Source organism: Lissotriton vulgaris, chromosome 11 (assembly GCF_964263255.1).
Source record: "Lissotriton vulgaris chromosome 11, aLisVul1.2, whole genome shotgun sequence".
In the NCBI taxonomy this organism is placed as follows: domain Eukaryota; kingdom Metazoa; phylum Chordata; class Amphibia; order Caudata; family Salamandridae; genus Lissotriton; species Lissotriton vulgaris.
This window is the reverse complement of record NC_141699.1, coordinates 1,093,494,488-1,093,511,952: the sequence shown is the minus strand read 5'-3', so window position 1 is coordinate 1,093,511,952 and position 17,465 is coordinate 1,093,494,488. Positions and strand designations below refer to the sequence as shown.

The window sequence follows — 17,465 nt, the reverse complement described above, 5'->3', positions numbered from 1 at the left end:
GCATTCTACCATTCCATTTCCACTTGTATTGTCAAGGGATGGTGTCAAAGGTTGTGAAGGTTGGGAGGGATGGAGAACCTCACAATTTTTAAATATTCCTTGGCCTTCTCTGAGACTGCTTGTACACCATTATCACTCAGTAAAATGCTAGGTATCCCTTCATTCTAGAAAACCTTGTTTATGAACCATAGTATTGTATCTGTATTTATTTTGTAAACAATGTTGATGCAAGGACACCAGGAAAATACACCCATCAATACTAGAATATGTTTTTGAGTGTTCCCAATTGGCCCCATAATGTCAACCATCACTTTTTCCCAAGGCGCTTTCGGGCACTGTAATTTATTGCCCATAGGAGGTCTTAAGGTCTTCAAAGATTTATCAGCTGACCTGCATACATGACATTCTCGGACTTCCTTTTCTACCTTGTTATCCATACCTACCACCAATATAAACGTTTCTGTGCCAATTAAGTTTTTGTTTTCTGGAGGGTGGGGGGGGGCACGCAGAATGTGGGCACACAGTGCTCCGTCAAGCGCACTAGCCTTGCAGCTCTCCCTCCTATAATGGGACGGAGGCACTCGCTACAAAGGGCCTTCTCAATGAGACACTGGCCTCCATAATCTCTAAATCCCCACATTTAGAAAGACGCTTCTTGATAGTTCCTCGTCAAAATCAAAAAGGTTTTATGGGAAACACCGGCTGGGCATACGTGGTTCATGAATATGGCTTGGCCGTAACTCGTCGCTAATTTTGTGTAGTAGCACGCTACACAAAAGGAAGTTAAATAAGCTCCTTTACTGTGCTACCAAGTGCTCTGTGTCTTCCAAGCAATTGATTTCTCCAACTTTCATTTCTCACACTCTAACTTCAACATGCCTCGTTCTATTGACGTCATTACTTCCATTGCTACTAGAGGCCACCTTTGTCCCTCTGAAGTCACCCTCCACTGTTTGTCCCAGAGAGTGACCGACCCTATCGGTCTTACATCATCCATCTCTCCGGCGAGTCACCTCTCATGTCTCATGTACCAGATCCGGTCTCAAGCCAGGCATTTCACAGAACACATGCACGGAATCACCTCGCGGCATACAATGGACAGTCATGGACCGTTGCTGAAGCTCTGCCATGGGGTCACCCTAAGCATTGGCTGCCCTTCTAGGCCCTTGGGAGAGGCCGGGTCCTGCTGCAGGCTGCACCATGCCATCCCGTGTGCAATTCTTAGGGCCACTGGGATTCTGGCTGAACAGGATGCACCCGAACCCTGGAGACCCGTGGGTGGGGCCTAAGAGCCTCGTCTATGAGCATGGTCCAGACCTGGCTTTAAGCCTGTTCTGCCAGTGAACAGGACTGAACCCCATAAGATACTAAGGGAGTAATGGAAATCCTGCCTCACCGTTAAGAAACCTGTCAGTGCCGCATTTACAGAGATATCAGAGAGAATTGTCTACTCCTCAGAGAAGTAGCTGTAGATCTCTGTAAAGCCACTGCAAGGGTTCTCAAACTCACATCTTGTAAAGTGGGAAGCTTCCAAGGAGAGAGGTAATGGAGGATGGTGGCGCAAATTGGCCATTTCTGCTTTGCCTGGCCCTGTTATCTACCCTTGCAAACTCTGAAAGATTATTAGGATTGGTGCTTCAACTAAAACTGATACTGCAATGAAAATATTCTCTTGCATTGCCACAGTTCTTGTTTCCAAAAGTGGATGTCGGTGGGAAGGGGTCATGAGCAGGGGAGACTGGGACACTGTGTGCAAGGTCCTTTTTGCATCTAGCTTACAAAGATTTATGTCTGTCTGTCCGAGGCCTCTTTGTATCAGTGTACTTCTGTGTACATACAACAAACACTTGCAGTGTGCTTTAGGGCAGCCCTCTTAAGCCATTGGCTGATTGCATTTTTTTTAAAGATTTGTCATTTATGGGTGAGCTGTCATTAGTCATATCATTTCGTCAAAGGGTGCATGGGTTTTCATTATGTTTTGCCTCGGCTTTTATGATTGGGTGAAGCTGTAAATAGTCATCTATGTAAACCACATCCTGTTTGCTCTGCGGCAGATGTGGCCCTGCTGCCGCTGGCCACCACTCCCTTCCATTTATACTTTTGCCTTTACCAATACTGGTTTACTTACGTTAAAAGCATTGGCAAAGCCAAAACTGTTGTCCAGTTATCTAGAGTGATTTAAAAAAATATTTCCTTTATGCGAGTTAGTGGTCAGTGGCACACAGAGGCAACCATCTTGTAATGCTTTTTCTTATCCTTCATGAACAACTATTACAACATGGCATTTAAGCATGTGTACGCATGCAGGTTGATCATCATCATAATGCTTTTTCACTTAAGTTAAAAATAAAATGATTGTAAGATGCCATCTGCCTGTGTGGCAGTTCTCTGGAGTCATCGAGGAGAAAGCCAATAGGTTAGCACTTAATATTCAAAGCAAGACCTATTGACTTTGCCAATGTTTGTTATCCTCATGGTATTCCCTGACAGCCATATGCTTCACCTGGAATTGGGCCATAAGTAAAAGATTGGCAGCAGCGTGGAGGGCACATCTAAGAGTCTTGGCCGTCGGATGAAGTTCTTACAGTTTTGGTTTCTCTTCTCCAGAATGATGCTGCCTGGCTTCCTCTGCGCCTCAACGCATTCTAAGAGGCTTAATGTAGCAGGAGTTAGGTGGAGACCAAGAGCAAGTAGGAAGCTTCAGTCAGGTACAAACCTGAGTAAAGAAGAGGGTTACCTGATGAAAGTACCTGTAGAATGGAGACGAGAAACTCCTGTAGCACACCTGTACCTGTATTCGGTTCAGTGGATCCAGATACTGGAACTCTGAAGATAGGACCATTCCAGGAATGAATGTGGAGGGCTGCACTTGAAGACCTGACTTGCTGATTTCAAGCCCAGTGCCTAAGCACAAAGCCACATGTCCTGATAGAACCAACATGAGTGCCTGTAGCTTGGTGAGCATCTTGTACAGATGATGTCATAATGCTGGGCCAATCGGAGCGTGTGAAATGCTCAGGCCTGGATTCAGACAAGTGTGGGAATAAAGAGTGCAGTAACCAGAGCTCAAGCTGGTGCAAGAAGGGAGAGAACTGGGACAGAATCTACTCATGTGGCGATGAACACGACCAGGGCAGGGAAGGTCAAGAAGATCGGTCTGGCTGTCGCGCCAGATGGGACTATGGGCGCAACTAGTTGGAAGGGGAGGAGAGCACTACCAGAAAGGAATCGAGATAGAGTATAACAAGCAGATTGTTGCCACGGAGACTGCGGTGGAAGTGGCTGATATAAGTATCTTAGGTGACCATGGGAAGATTGGGGTGGGGGGAGGGAGTAACGCTCACCCTGGAGCCAGCGATGTATACCCCGATGGAAGCAATGTTCAACCCGGAGGGAATGTCATTAACCAGGGACAAGATGGTGTTTACCTGGAAGGAAATGACGTTGCAGTGGAGCGGACTGATGTTTCCATCGGGGAGAATGCCGTTCCAGACTGCGGGATGGCTTTTTCACCAGGAAAGATGGAAGTTGACCTGAGAACCTATGAGCCGATAGATCATCGCGATGCCCACCTTGAAGGAAGTGATCTTGCCCTTGACCAAGTGGACTGGGAATTTGACCAAGCGACCTGGGAATTTGACCAAGCGACCTGGGAACGCGACCCAATTAATAGGTGAGACATTTTGTTTTCATGGTAGGGTGATGCTTGAGCCGTTCTTTAAAGAGAAGCGCCTTTAAACCATCTCAACAAAGAACAGAGAGACTGGGGATGTGTAAGAGACCAGTAATTGAGCTTCGCCAGTGCAGTAAAGCCTCTTGGGGTCCACACGCTAAAGGCCCTTTCTGATCTAAAACGTGCACTTCGTGTATCTATAGCTATACGCACTTCGTAGCACGGTTTGCTTCAAGTCTTCTTAATACTAGTGCTGCAGTGATGCAACAGATTTAATGTCCTTCTGCTTAGTAGCAGAGGATCAGTAGTGCACACTCTGGCCTCAGTTTGGCAAGGTTTCCATCTTTACGTTGAATGTTCCTTCACACACCGGCGCGTGTGAACGGTGTCGCGGGGATTGGAGGAATCGCTTATCCGTGACGTCCAACTAGTCCCAAGTGTGTCTCCATCTTCTAGCCCACCTTGTAATAGGAGGCCGCATGGGGGGGCGGACTGCAGTATTTTAAGAAGCATTTGCTGATTTGCTTATGATGATATATTTCTGTAATGACAAAGAGTCAAACAAGCATTTGCAATGCAATAGGTCTCGCATTAGGAAAGTTTGAGCTATTGGTATTGTAAATGCCAATTTTCTTTATATATCTTTTTGTTTTTGAAAAAAGCGAAATTAATAGCTTTGTCATTTACAATGCCAATACTTATAACTTTCGCAAATGTGACAACTATAGCATTTGTAATGCAATATGTGTTGTATTTACGTGACTTACAGGTTACAAATAACAATGGCTTTTAATTTTTTTTAATAATGAATACTTAAATAAAAGTTATTGTAATTTATAATGGCATAGCTTAAACTTTTGTAAATAACTTTTGTGAAGATTATGTTCAGTGTATTTTTTTGTGTATTTTATTGTGATGAAAATCCAAGAATAGAAGTGAAATATTAATATCTTTTTGTTACATTTGTAATAAAGCTTGAAACATTGAGAGAACATATTTGAACCAGTTGTTGTTGAATGGTTGCACAGATTGATGCTGTGGTGGCGCTGAGTGATGTTGTGATGGCGAACGAGTGATGCTGTGGCGTTAAGTGATGCTGTGGTAGTGCATAGTGATGTTGTGGTGCCCCTGAGTGATGCTGTGGTGGTGCTGAGTGATGCTGTATGCTATGCTATGTTTTGTTATGCTATGCTATGTTTTGCTATCCTATGCTTTGATTTGTTATGCTATGCTGTGCTGTGTTTTCTTATGCTATGTTTTGTTTTGCTCTGCTATGTTTTGTTATGCTATGCGTTGTTGTGTTTGGTATGCGTTATGTTTTGCTATGCTATTATATGTTTTGTTTTGCTATGCTTTGTTGTTATGCTATGCTTTGTTTTGTTATGCTATGCTGTTTTGTCGTGTTTTGTTATGCTATGCTGTTTTGTCGTGTTTTGTTATGCTCTGCTATGCTTTGTTGTGTTTTGCTATGCTATGTTTTGTTTTGCTATGTTTTATTTTGCTATCCTATGCTTTGTTTTGCTATGCTATGCTATGTTTTGCTATCCTATGCTTTTTTTTTATTATGCTATGCTGTGTTGTGTTTTGTTATGCTGGAGAGGGTGTGTGAGGGCGAGTGTGTGAGGGCGAGTGTGTGAGGGCGAGTGTGTGAGGGCGAGTGTGTGAGGGCGAGTGTGTGAGGGCGAGTGGGTTGTGAAGGGGTGAGGGTGAGTGAATTGTGTGAGGGTGAGTGAGGGTGTGAGGGGGTGAGGGTGAGTGAATTGTGTGAGGGTGAGTGAGGGGGTGAGTGAGGGTGTGAGGGGGTGAGGGTGTGAGGGGGTGAGGGGGTGTGAGAGGGTGAGGGGGTGTGAAGGTAAGGGTGGGTGAGGGGTGTGAGGGTGTGAAGGTAAGGGTGGGTGAGGGGTGTGAGGGTGTGTGAAGGTAAGGGTGGGTGAGGGGTGTGAGGGTGTGTGAAGGTAAGGGTGGGTGAGGGGTGTGAGGGTGTGTGGGGGTAAGGGTGTGTGAAGGTAAGGGTGGGTGAGGGGTGTGAGGGTGTGTGAAGGTAAGGGTGGGTGAGGGGTGTGAGGGTGTGAGGGTGGGTGGGTGAAGGTGAGAGGGTTGTGTGGGTGAGGGGGTGTGAAGGTGAGGGTGTGCGAGGGTAAGGGTGAGGGGTTGTGAGGGTGTGTGAGGGTGAGGAGGTGTGAGGGTGAGGGTCACACACGAACATTCCATTCACCAACATTCTCTCACACACTGGCTGAGCAGCAATATAACACACCAATTTAAGCACAAATGTATCGCTTCAGTTCTTTCAGTTACATGGATAGCGATCACGGTGTTCTTAAGTTTGCCTATGTGAAACAACTATATATTTTGTTTACGTTTTGTCCACATCCCATCAAAAGGAACAAAATCGAAAATATCCTGGCCCTGGAAACAACAGTCACCATTGTGCATGGATTTGGGAAGAAAAGACTGGTGGGCAGAACACACCAGCTAAAACCATATTTTACGTCTTTACAGTTGTGGCTAGCTGGTAGAGTGACATTCACACGAGCCAAGTAGAGCCACAGTATCATAAAGCATGTTCTGTCTTACATACGATGCTCTTCCCGCTCTCTTTCTTGGCTTTTATTACTGGGCACCCTTCCCACATTCACGTATGTGCAAGAAATATTTGTACGCAATACTTGTGGGGAAAAGACAGAAAAAGAAGACCGGCAGGTGAGAGGGCTGCAATGACGTTTCGTAGAGTAGATTTGTGGCATGGGTACCCACTGTCATTGATGTACGTACTGCCTTTGCTCAAATTTCACTTAAAGAGTCACATAGAAAGACTTCCACTCCTTACCTCAATCTCACACACTTTAAGATAGACAGATTCACCAAGAATACTAGTGCATGGGCATCAAAGGATTATTCCAACGTCTTTCTTCAACGTTCAGGTCTATGAAAAGTGATGCATTACTATATCATCTTACGTAAATTAACATTTCTTACGCCAGAGACAACAAAAAGATAATTTCTAGAGTGGTGCTTACCTCCTCTGAATCCCGCTTGCATATTCCTTTCCTGATTTTTATTGTAATATTCCAGATGTAAGATTTTCTTCTCAAATGTATGAGACTGTGCAGGGTTTGGGGGACAGACAAGGCACATACACACAGTCCCCAAGCGCAATTTTGGAAAGAGGGAGACCGAGACAGAAACGAGAAAAAAAAGGTTATGGTTACCCTCTCACTATGAAAACCGATGAGAGAATAGAATCCGCGTGCACCGCCCTATCCTCTGTTGAAGAACAACATAGGAAGATAAAGACGAAAAGAAGCTAGGGAAACACGGCACATCTCCCTATCTCCTAATAAGCAGCCCAGGTACACCCAGCCCTGAAAGCGGCGTATTTTAATCCAAAACAACTCTAAAAGTAACACAGTGACTGGCTGCAGAGTGCGATCGGTAGACCCGGAATCTGATTTGGGGGTGAAGAAGCATGTTCACTGATAGTTTTTTGTTTGCAGCCCTCTTTGGCTCATTACCAAGATACTGTTTATATACGCATGCTCAGACGAGTAATGAGACTGCCTGGGAAAGGTGGATGTAGCGAATATGGTGCAGCGTGTCCCACTGGAAATAAGTTGAGTAGAGTGACTCTCGAGAAACACATTCAAAATAAGCAAATGGGAGCAACTATAGTAGATGTAAACCCCAGAGTACATTTGCCATGGACTTGGTCATACGCACCAGCATTGCATTGCTTCACCACCCGGCCGTCTGTTACACAGGATCGGTGACATCACCAACACTGGAGCAGCGGCCAATGGTGTGCTAGCAGGGCGGAGTCTCGGAGGCGGCCGAAGGGCAAGGGCTACGAATCCTGCGCAGCCGCCGTCCTGTCACGCCCGTGCACTGCAGCCACCGTCCCTGCAGCACACCGCAGGAGCAGCAGAAAGTGTCCCTGGTCTGGAGCCCCTGGCTGCGTTGCCCCCGCCCGCCCGCCCATCCATCGGGAGCCGAGGACCCGGCGATTGTCCCCAACAGCAGACTGTCTGTCTGTCTGTCTCTACCTCAGGGAATCTGGGGCAGGGGATGTGCACGGCACCGGCCTGGACGTGCGCGTCCACAGACGTCAATCACCGTGCGTGCCCGACCCCTGTCTCGCATTCCCAGGAGACGGGCAACTATAGTTGTCGAGCTGGACGCAATGCTTCGCCTTGCGATCTCCAGCTCGACCTAAAAACAGTGCAATGGATTGCTATACAGAAGACTTGATAGAGGACCTGCCAGCCATTTAAGATTCATTTAGGCCTTTCCACCAGTCAACCTTGTCCTGCATTAGAGCAGATAGAACAAATGTCTTATAGAGTAACTTCTCTAATAGAAACGTCATGCGTCAATCCTGTTTGCCCATCAATGGTGATGACAGTGGATGTTTGTCATTAGCAGGTACATGCAACAGACTGGTGCGGAGTGGAGGGCGTTCTTCAAAGAAGTTTGGTTAAAAGATCATGAATATTTAATGTTTTGTGAATAGAGAATGTAAAAGGTGTACAATTAAACAGGGAAGAATGACAACCCAGATTGTGTACAGAGAATCCAAAAATATACCTGTAGAAATATGCAAATGCATGTCTTAAAAATGTATCGTATGCAAAAGCAGGCCCAACAAAAGTCTCCATCCTTGCTCTGATTGTAAGAAAAACTTGTGACTTGTCTCAATTCCTTGCCCTTGTAATATTAGTTGAATCAAAGTGGAAAACAAGGCCAGGCCGACATGTTTGTAAAGAGAAACCATAACTCTGTCCCCTCAGGAAATGGAGAAGCAAGGAAACAAAACTTAAGTCTTGAGGAAGTCATTTAAAGACCAGTTGTCCTGCGTGTTTCCTTTTCAGAAAAAAGTATTACTAAGCTAGCTCTTTCTGGATGCCTATCTGAAGCCAGGGGTCACCGGGGCACTACCAGGGGTCGCAAAGAGCAAGAGGGGGTCACAGCTGTGACCCTTAAATGACTTCCATGTGAACAGTCTTTGAGGACTGGAGAGCCCTGTCACACCTCATGTCCCTCTCTTCTTTCACTTCTGTCTAGGTTTATGGGGTGCAATACAGGATGCTTTATTGGCAGGACAGGTCTGACAGAGTAAACATGTAAAATACAGTAGGTATTAAAGTCTTGTAGCCAGCTGGCTGGTCCTTTGCTTGCAGACCGTGGGGAAGTACTTGTCCCAGGGGTCTTTGTAGGTAGGGCAGTGTATCATAAAGTCTCTGTCTCTTCTCCAGCAAGTGTTGACAAATTCTGTCCTGGCCTGTGGTCACTTAGCTTGTATATGGTGAGTGTTTGTCTGTGCTTTGGTTTTTTTTACCTCACTTATGTGTTCAGCAAGGATACAGCTTCCCACTGATCTGCAGTATTTTAGCCAGTGTTGCCCCAGGTGTTACTTTTGGCATTGCTTCTTGGGGGTCGATTCCTTGACCCGAAGGGCCTCCGACAGCTTGGGAAGTCCTGTTGGTATTCTGTGGGGGTTCCTCTCGAGGGACGATTGGTTTCTGAGATGGCATTAAGGGGGATTGGGGATTTGATTCTTCTTTTCTTTCAGCGCCCTCTAATGTAGGGCGTTTGGGTCACTTTCTAAAATTTTAAGATTTGCTTTTAGATATTGAGCGACTGAGAAATCTCCTTAATTTGATTTTGAAACCAGTTTTACCATGTCAAGGCGCACAGGAAAGCCTACTTGTTGAATGGACTTTGCGTGTGCCATTTCTGTTGGGAATGTGTCCTTTGCTTCATAGTGTTTTCACTGTTTGAATCCGGTCCATACTTTCATAAAGTTAGATTGGAAAGACCATGCTTTCGAACAGTTTGCGCATTAACCTCATTAGGGGCTGAAGCCTGCAAGTTGCTTCTTGATGGCGTAGAAGAAACGCAGGGCTTTTTTCCAGGCAGTTAAAATCTTCCTAATACACTTATTCTGAGCCATAGGTTACTCTAGTCTGTATTTGCTCAACTTCTATGTCCTCATGAAAGATTTTAAGCTTGTTTTGTCTTGAAATCATATATTTTTTTAAGTTTACCTCAAGCTGCTGTTTACTGGTCAAAAATGACCTCTAAAGCCATACTAAAGATAATCCTAAAATGTTTGACAAAGGACACTGATCTTTGCATGCAAATCATACCATATCCAAGTCTGGGCGCTGTACTCCACTTTTTGCTGAGTTTTTCGCACACCACGCAGCTCGAGAAATCCCAAAAACTCCGCTCCGCGTAGCAGAGCGACTTTTTCCCTCACTCGCGCTCGCCAACGGTAGATTGGTGAGCGCAAGTTGGGAAAATCCGACACTAGACCACTTCTCTGCGAGATTTCTCAACGCGGGCTGTCGCTGATGGTCGCTACAGTTCACGATGAGAAACCTTCTGTTCGTGTTGAGGAAGTATAACTTTTACTCGAGAGGCAGAAACAAGCAGCACCCTCTTGCATTGTGCGAGATGCCGTTCGTGCTGATTTTACAGCACGGTACAAACACCCAGCACTAAAAATCTGTGCGAACGGCGCGAGGTAACACTCTGCGCCACTTGCAGAATTCCGCATAGCTTGGCTGAGGCTTAACCATATCCTGGTAGAAACAGTCCTCGGTGTTCATACTCACACCAAGTGTTTGTCACCCGTGTTGCCACAACAGGTGCTGGGTGTCCTTGGACTCGGTTCGAGCTAGTTGCCACTCATTGGCTAGGCGTTAGTTTGGGGGACTTGGCAAGCTGCTTTCATTATACCAGGTTCTGTAGCCCTCCTAGCTCACCGTTTCATCCCCAGGGTTCTTCACCTCCACTTCCTCTAAGATGTTTGGTTGACAGTCCCCACTTTGTCCCGGTCCTTACAATTTTCTATGTTTAACTCCAGCCTCTTTTGTGTCTTGTCATCTAAGCTTATCTCCAGCCCCCTCACTTCCAGGAGCAACAAGCCCCAACTCTCAGGTGATGTCCTATGCTCTGTTTGACTTATTACTACAGCTTACAGGCATGGGGCCTGCATTGCTACAGACACTGGGTACTCCAATGCTGCATCTCCCAGACACTGGGGGCTCATGCTACAGCTTACAGGCACTGGGGGCTCCAATGCTGCAGCTTACAAGCACTGGGGGCTCCAATGCTGCAGCTTACAGACACCGGACGCTGGAGTGCTGTAGCTTACAGGCACTGATGCTCCTATGCTGCAGCTTACCCACCCCAGGGGCACCAGTGCCACAGCGTACAGACACCGGGGGCTCTGGTGCCACAGCGTACGGACACTGTTGGCTCCGGTGCCACAGCGTACGGACACCGGGGGCTCCGGTGCCACAGCGTACAGACACCGAAGGCTCCGGTGCCTCCGCGTACGGACAATGGGTGTCGGTGCCACAGCATACAGTCACTGGGGGCTCCAGTGCCACCGCATACAGACACTGGGGGGTCCGTGCCACCGCATACAGACACTGGGGGGTCCGTGCCACCGCATACAGACACTGGGGGGTCCGTGCCACCGCGTACAGACACTGGGGGGTCCGTGCCACCGCGTACAGACACTGGGGGGTCCGTGCCACCGCGTACAGACACTGGGGGGTCCGTGCCACCGCGTACAGACACTGGGGGCTCCGGTGCCACAGCGTACAGACACTGGGGGCTCCGGTGCCACAGCGTACAGACACTGGGGGCTCCGGTGCCACAGCGTACAGACACTGGGGGCTCCGGTGCCACAGCGTACAGACACTGGGGGCTCCGGTGCCACAGCGTACAGACACTGGGGGCTCCGGTGCCACAGCGTACAGACACTGGGGGCTCCGGTGCCACAGCGTACAGACACTGGGGGCTCCGGTGCCACAGCGTACAGACACTGGGGGCTCCGGTGCCACAACGTACAGGCACTGGGGGCTCCGGTGCCACAGCGTACAGGCACTGGGGGGTCTGTGCCACCGCGTACAGGCACTGGGGGGGGTCTGTGCCACCGCGTACAGGCACTGGGGGGGGTCCGTGCCCCCGCGTACAGGCACTGGGGGGGTCCGTGCCCCCGCGTACAGGCACTGGGGGGGTCCGTGCCACCGCGTACAGACACTGGGGGCTGCGGTGCCACCGCGTACGGACACTGGGGGCTGCGGTGCCACCGCGTACGGACACTGGGGGCTGCGGTGCCACCGCGTACAGACACTGGGGGCTGCGGTGCCACCGCGTACAGACACTGGGGGCTCCGGTGCCACAGCATCCTGTACTTCTAACGAGCTCTCGTTACCCTCTTCCCTGGTTCCTCTTTTCCTCTATTTCGCTGTAATGTAACTATTACCATTTCTGAGATGGCTGCACTGACCATCTTCTCAGTGTTGTTGTTACCTGTGTGACCCTTGTGTCACTGCTGTTCTTTAGAACACACCCTTACCCCTCTCAGTGCAAGGTGCTTCCTGAAACTGTTCCATTCATATCATTCCAAGCTCTTCAGCATCAGGAGTGCATTTATGTGGCTGTGATTCTTCATCACAACAACATTCTGTCCCCAAATAGGTGCAGGATTGTCTAGGTTTCAAAACGTCAGCATCATATATTTGAAAGAAGGAACGATAGTGCACTGCTGGGGTTAGTGTATCGGGCAAAGGGTTATTTAAATGCAGCTCAATATTGATGACCAATCACTGCTGCAGTAAGAAAGTACACAAAAGAGGGATGGATGTAATGCTTGAATGAATCTCAGCCGCTGGTAATTACTCGGCCGCTTCCAGTCCATCGTTATTTTCCACATCATGCCGAGCAGTTTGGACCCTGGCATGTGCAAATCAGTCTTGACCCTGTGCCTCATGGGAACAGTCCAGCCCGAACTGCCAAGCAAGGGTTTCCCTGAACCAGAAACAAGCATCCTGGGACCAGTTTAGTGGGAACACCCCTCATCAGCCACGCTAGCTTGAATCCAGTGGCAAAGTGAGCAGGGGACCCATGTCTGGGCATACCCTGCCAACTTAGGGTAAACAAAGCAAACACAAGGAGATGATGAACAGAGCGCTGAGACTTTTCAGACACTCACCCCCCAGTCACAGATCTGGGATGAATCAATCACCGTTCTTAAGCTCACTTCCCACCCCAGTTCAGACATGGCCATATGCAAATCACTGTGAGTCCCTTGCTCACTTTGCCTCTGGATTCAAGCTAGCCTGGCTGAAGACGGCTGTAATGCCAGAAACCGGTCCTAGGAAGCTTGTTTCCGGTCCAGGGAAGGCATAGCTTGGCAGTTCTACTGGACTGTTCCCATGAGGCACAGGGTCAGACTGATTTGCATATGGCCATGTCTGAACTGGGGTGGCAGAGTGGGCTAAAGAACGGTGATGGATTAAACCCAGATCAGTTGACTGGGTGTGAGTGTTTGATTGGTTCAGATGCTCCGTCCATCACCACCCCCTTTTGTACCACCATGTAGGATTAGGCAGAGGGGTTTGTGAATGTGTCCTGGTTTAAGTTGTAAAGTGTAACCTGTTGCTGTCCTCCTGCGGTGGGTGCATAGTAATGTGCTAATTACCAATATTGCACTCTTTTAAAGCATTCTATCAATCGATCATCAATCAGTCATCATTTGTATAGCGCAGCACTGTCATCCCTAGGGGTATCTGGACGCTGTGGATGCAATGTCAAAATAAAGGCCAGAAACGAGAGGGAAGAGGCAAAATAAAGGTCAGAAACTAGCAGTAAGAGGAACATAACGGGCATAAAGGAGCAGAAAGAAGCAAAATAGTTGGGAGAAATGAGCAGAAAAGGGCAAAATAAAAGGCAACCACGAGCAGAAAGAGGCAGAATAAAGGTCAAACTAGCAGAAAGAGTCAAAATAACGGGGAAAACAAGCAGAAAGAGTCAAAATAATTGACAGAAACTAGCAGAAAAGGAAAAAAATAACGGGCATAAACGAGCAGAAAGGGGCAAAAGAAAGGTCGGAAACGAGTAGAAAGATGCAAAATAAAGGTTAAAAATTAGCAGAAAGAGGCAGAATAAAGGTGATAAACGAGCAGAAAGAGACAAAATAAAGGTGAGAAACGAGCAGAAAGACACAAAATAACGGGCTTAAACGAGCAGAAAGTGGCAAAATGACAGGCACAATAATGGGCATAAGTGTGCAGAAAGAGGCAAAATAGAGGTAAAAACCAGCTGCAAGAGGCAAAATAAAGGTGAGAAAAGAGCAGAAAGAGGCAAAATGAAGGTCAGAAAGAGGTAAAATAACGAGCAGAAAGAGGCAAAATGAAGGTGAGATATAAGTAGAAAGAGGTAAATGAGCAGAAAGAGGCAGAATAAAGGTCAGAAACGAGCGAGAAAGGGGCAGTATAACCGGGCAGAATGAGCACAAATTAAACTCCTTCCCGGTTATGCTGAACATTGGAATCGACATTGGTGCGCTGTTGGACAGTTAAGACTGTCAGCCAATCAGATTCTCCAGAATGGAGAAGAACAGCGTCTCGGGCACAACTCTTCTCAGAGTAGGGTACTTGCTGTTTACAGGGAAGAACAGAGTGAGGGCAATAACGGAGTATTATCGACCAAGAAACCCAGGCAACAGTTTATAGAGTTTGTAAATTGGAGGAGGGCAGTTATCTGGTGTTATTGACTGGCTCAGCAGTCATTAACACTACATTCTGCCCGATTGCTGCATTTACCTGTATTCTGTCTCTAGTGACTAGCCCACTCAATAGCCACATCTGATTGGGCCATTGCTTTATGTAGGACCCAATACATAGATTGATTACTGGGAAGTGTCCTGCCCCCACCCTCCACGTCAACTCTTCCTCGTGCCCCTTTTCCCAAAGAAGAGCACCCCACATTGTCAAGTTTCTCATCACCTTTTCCAGTTCTCTGTGAATCCTTTTCATGGGGGAGGGGTCAAGCCTGGGGAAATGGCCCCTGTTCGAGGACGTCGCAGCGTTTGGTGAAAGAAGGGGTGTGCTAACATACTTAGGAGCGTGGGGGTGGCAGAGAGCCTGGGTCCATTTAACTGAAGGGGTGCTGTGTGCATGGGCCCCCACTTCTCACCACCAGGCACAGCAGGAGTAGATGTCTGTGATACTTTACTCAGCCTCCCCGTGGCCCCATGTGACCGTGATTCGCTGAGACAGGGCGGCCTTTTCCTTTAGCTCCCTTTGCATGCTGGGACTTGAAGTTCAGCTCTGAACCTTGCGAGTTTGCGCTCAGGGTGCCAAGCAGGGCAAGTGCCATGGGTTGGCAGCCAGGACCGTCTGGAGGTGTGGCACAGACCGGGGGCAGCCGGGGCGGCCAGGGCACGGCCCCGTTCCTCGGACAGCAGGACAGGGCAGTCATGGGTGCCCTGGACGGTGTGTTCTGGGCCCCCTTCCAGGCCTATATTTAACCTCGCCCCGGGTAGAGGCCAGACCGCCTTGTCACTGCTCGCCCTCGCTGTGACTCAGCCCCCTCTGGCCCCCGCTGCTCGCATGCCACAGGCCCGGGGTGGGGCACTTGGCACCGGGCAGGGCTCTGGCACTGCGGCCGGGCTCCAGCGCTTGTTTTCAGTTCCGCTGCCAGGGCAGGGGCACAGGGCGCATCTCTGGGAGGGCGCTGGGCTGGCGTGCACACTTTGTACCTCCATCCGTGCAGAGGGGGCGGTGCTGGGCTCTGGGGGCAGCGGGGACTTTAAGCACAGCCCAGGGGGCAGCCAGCGGAGCCCTTACCTCTGTGCTGGGGCAGGTGCTTTCTTCAGAACCCACCCTCCCTGGAAGTATAAACATTGTTCTTTATCTCTGCAGCTCCCACTCCAGCTCCGACTACCAGCTCGCCGTCGACATGGAAGTCCCCCTTAGCGCCGAGAAGCCCACCAGCAGGAAGAGGAGGAAGGACGGGCCCGGCTCCAACGGAACGGCGGAGGATGGCCTGGTGCCGCGGAAACTGGCGCGCCACACCATCGTGAGTACATCTAGCGCCGAAACTAGTGCTTAGACACATCTAGCGCTTCGTCCATCCGGCCTCAAAGCGCTGCACTCATGCCAGGCATGCCACACCATCGTGAGTACATCTAGGGTCATAACTAGTGCTTGGCCACATCTAGCGCTTCATTCATCCGGCCTCAAAGCGGTGCACTCATGCCAGGCACGCCACACCATCGAGAGTACATCTAGAGCAATAACTAGTGCTTGGACAGATCTAGCGCTTCGTCCATCCGGCCTCAAAGCGCTGCACTCATGCCAGGCACGCCATACCATCGAGAGTACATCTAGAGCAATAACTAGTGCTTGGACAGATCTAGCGCTTCATCCCCCCGGCCTCAAAGTGCTGCACTTATAGCAGGCAAAGTCCTAGTCAATTCATGGACCTTGACAGAGTGAAAACTGTGCTATGGCTTGAATCTGTGCAGCAGGTGCACGAACCCACCGTGGGCTCTCACTGCCAGGGGCGACTTCATTCCAATAGGGAAAGTAACTTATTCCAACTCCCGTTACCAGCCGATGAAGAAAGTATTTTATTCCAACTCCTGTTTCCAGCCGATAGGGAAAGTAACTTATTTCAACTGCTGTTACCAGCCAATAGGGAAAGTAACTTATTCCAACTCCTGTTTCCAGCCAATAGGGAAAGTAACTTATTCCAACTGCTGTTACCAGCCAATAGGGAAAGTAACTTATTCCAACTGCTGTTACCACCTGATAGGGAAAGTAACTTATTCCAACTGCTGTTACCACCTGATAGGGAAAGTAACTTATTCCAACTGCTGTTACCAGCCAATAGGGAAAGTAACTTATTCCAACTCCTGTTTCCAGCCGATAGGGAAAGTAACTTATTCCAACTGCTGTTACCAGCCAATAGGAAAAGTAACTTATTCCAACTGCTGTTACCAGCCAATGGGGAAGGCAACTTATTCCAACTGCTGTTACAAGCCAATAGGGAAGGCAACTTATTCCAACTGCTGTTACCAGCCAATAGGGAAAGTAACTTATTCCAACTGCTGTTACCAGCCAATAGGGAAAGTAACTTATTCCAACTGCTGTTACCAGCCAATAGGAAAAGTAACTTATTCCAACTGCTGTTACCAGCCAATAGGAAAAGTAACTTATTCCAACTGCTGTTACCAGCCAATAGGGAAGGTAACTTATTCCAACTGCTGTTACCAGCCAATAGGGAAAGTAACTTATTCCAACTCCTGTTACCAGCTGATAGGGAAGGTAACGTATTCCAACTCCTGTTACCAGCTGATCGGGAAGGTAACTTATTCCAACTCCTGTTACCAGCCATTGGGGAAAGTAACTTATTCCAGCTCCCACTGCCAGCCGATAGGGAAGGTAACTTATTCCAACTCCTGTTTATAGCCGATAGGGAAGGTAACGTATTCCAACTCCTGTTACCAGCCATTGGGGAAAGTAACTTATTCCAGCTCCCACTGCCAGCCGATAGGGAAAGTAACATATTTCAACTGCTGTTACCACCTGATAGGGAAAGTAACTTATTCCAACTGCTGTTACCAGCCAATAGGGAAAGTAACTTATTCCAACTCCTGTTACCAGCCAATAGGGAAAGTAACTTATTCCAACTCCTGTTTCCAGCCGATAGGGAAAGTAACTTATTTCAACTTCTGTTACCAGCCAATATGGAAGGCAACTTATTCCAACTGCTGTTACCAGCCAATAGGGAAAGTAACTTATTCCAACTGCTGTTACCAGCCAATAGGGAAAGTAACTTATTCCAACTGCTGTTACCAGCCAATAGGAAAAGTAACTTATTCCAACTGCTGTTACCAGCCAATAGGGAAGGCAACTTATTCCAACTGCTGTTACCAGCCAATAGGGAAAGTAACTTATTCCAACTGCTGTTACCAGCCAATAGGGAA

At 48.3% G+C, this 17,465-nt stretch overlaps 1 protein-coding gene across 2 annotated transcripts in view; it reads left to right on the top strand.

Moving 5' to 3' along the window:
• The window catches only part of PCYT1A (phosphate cytidylyltransferase 1A, choline), a 170,537-nt gene that overhangs the window by 50,103 nt on the left and 102,969 nt on the right, over positions 1 to 17,465 (top strand). For both annotated transcript variants that reach the window (XM_086944610.1, XM_086944611.1), the window contains exon 3: positions 15,397 to 15,553. In XM_086944610.1, the coding sequence (XP_086800736.1) occupies positions 15,434 to 15,553 (120 nt within the window). In that variant the 5' untranslated portion in view covers positions 15,397 to 15,433. The remainder of the gene's footprint in view (positions 1 to 15,396; positions 15,554 to 17,465) is intronic.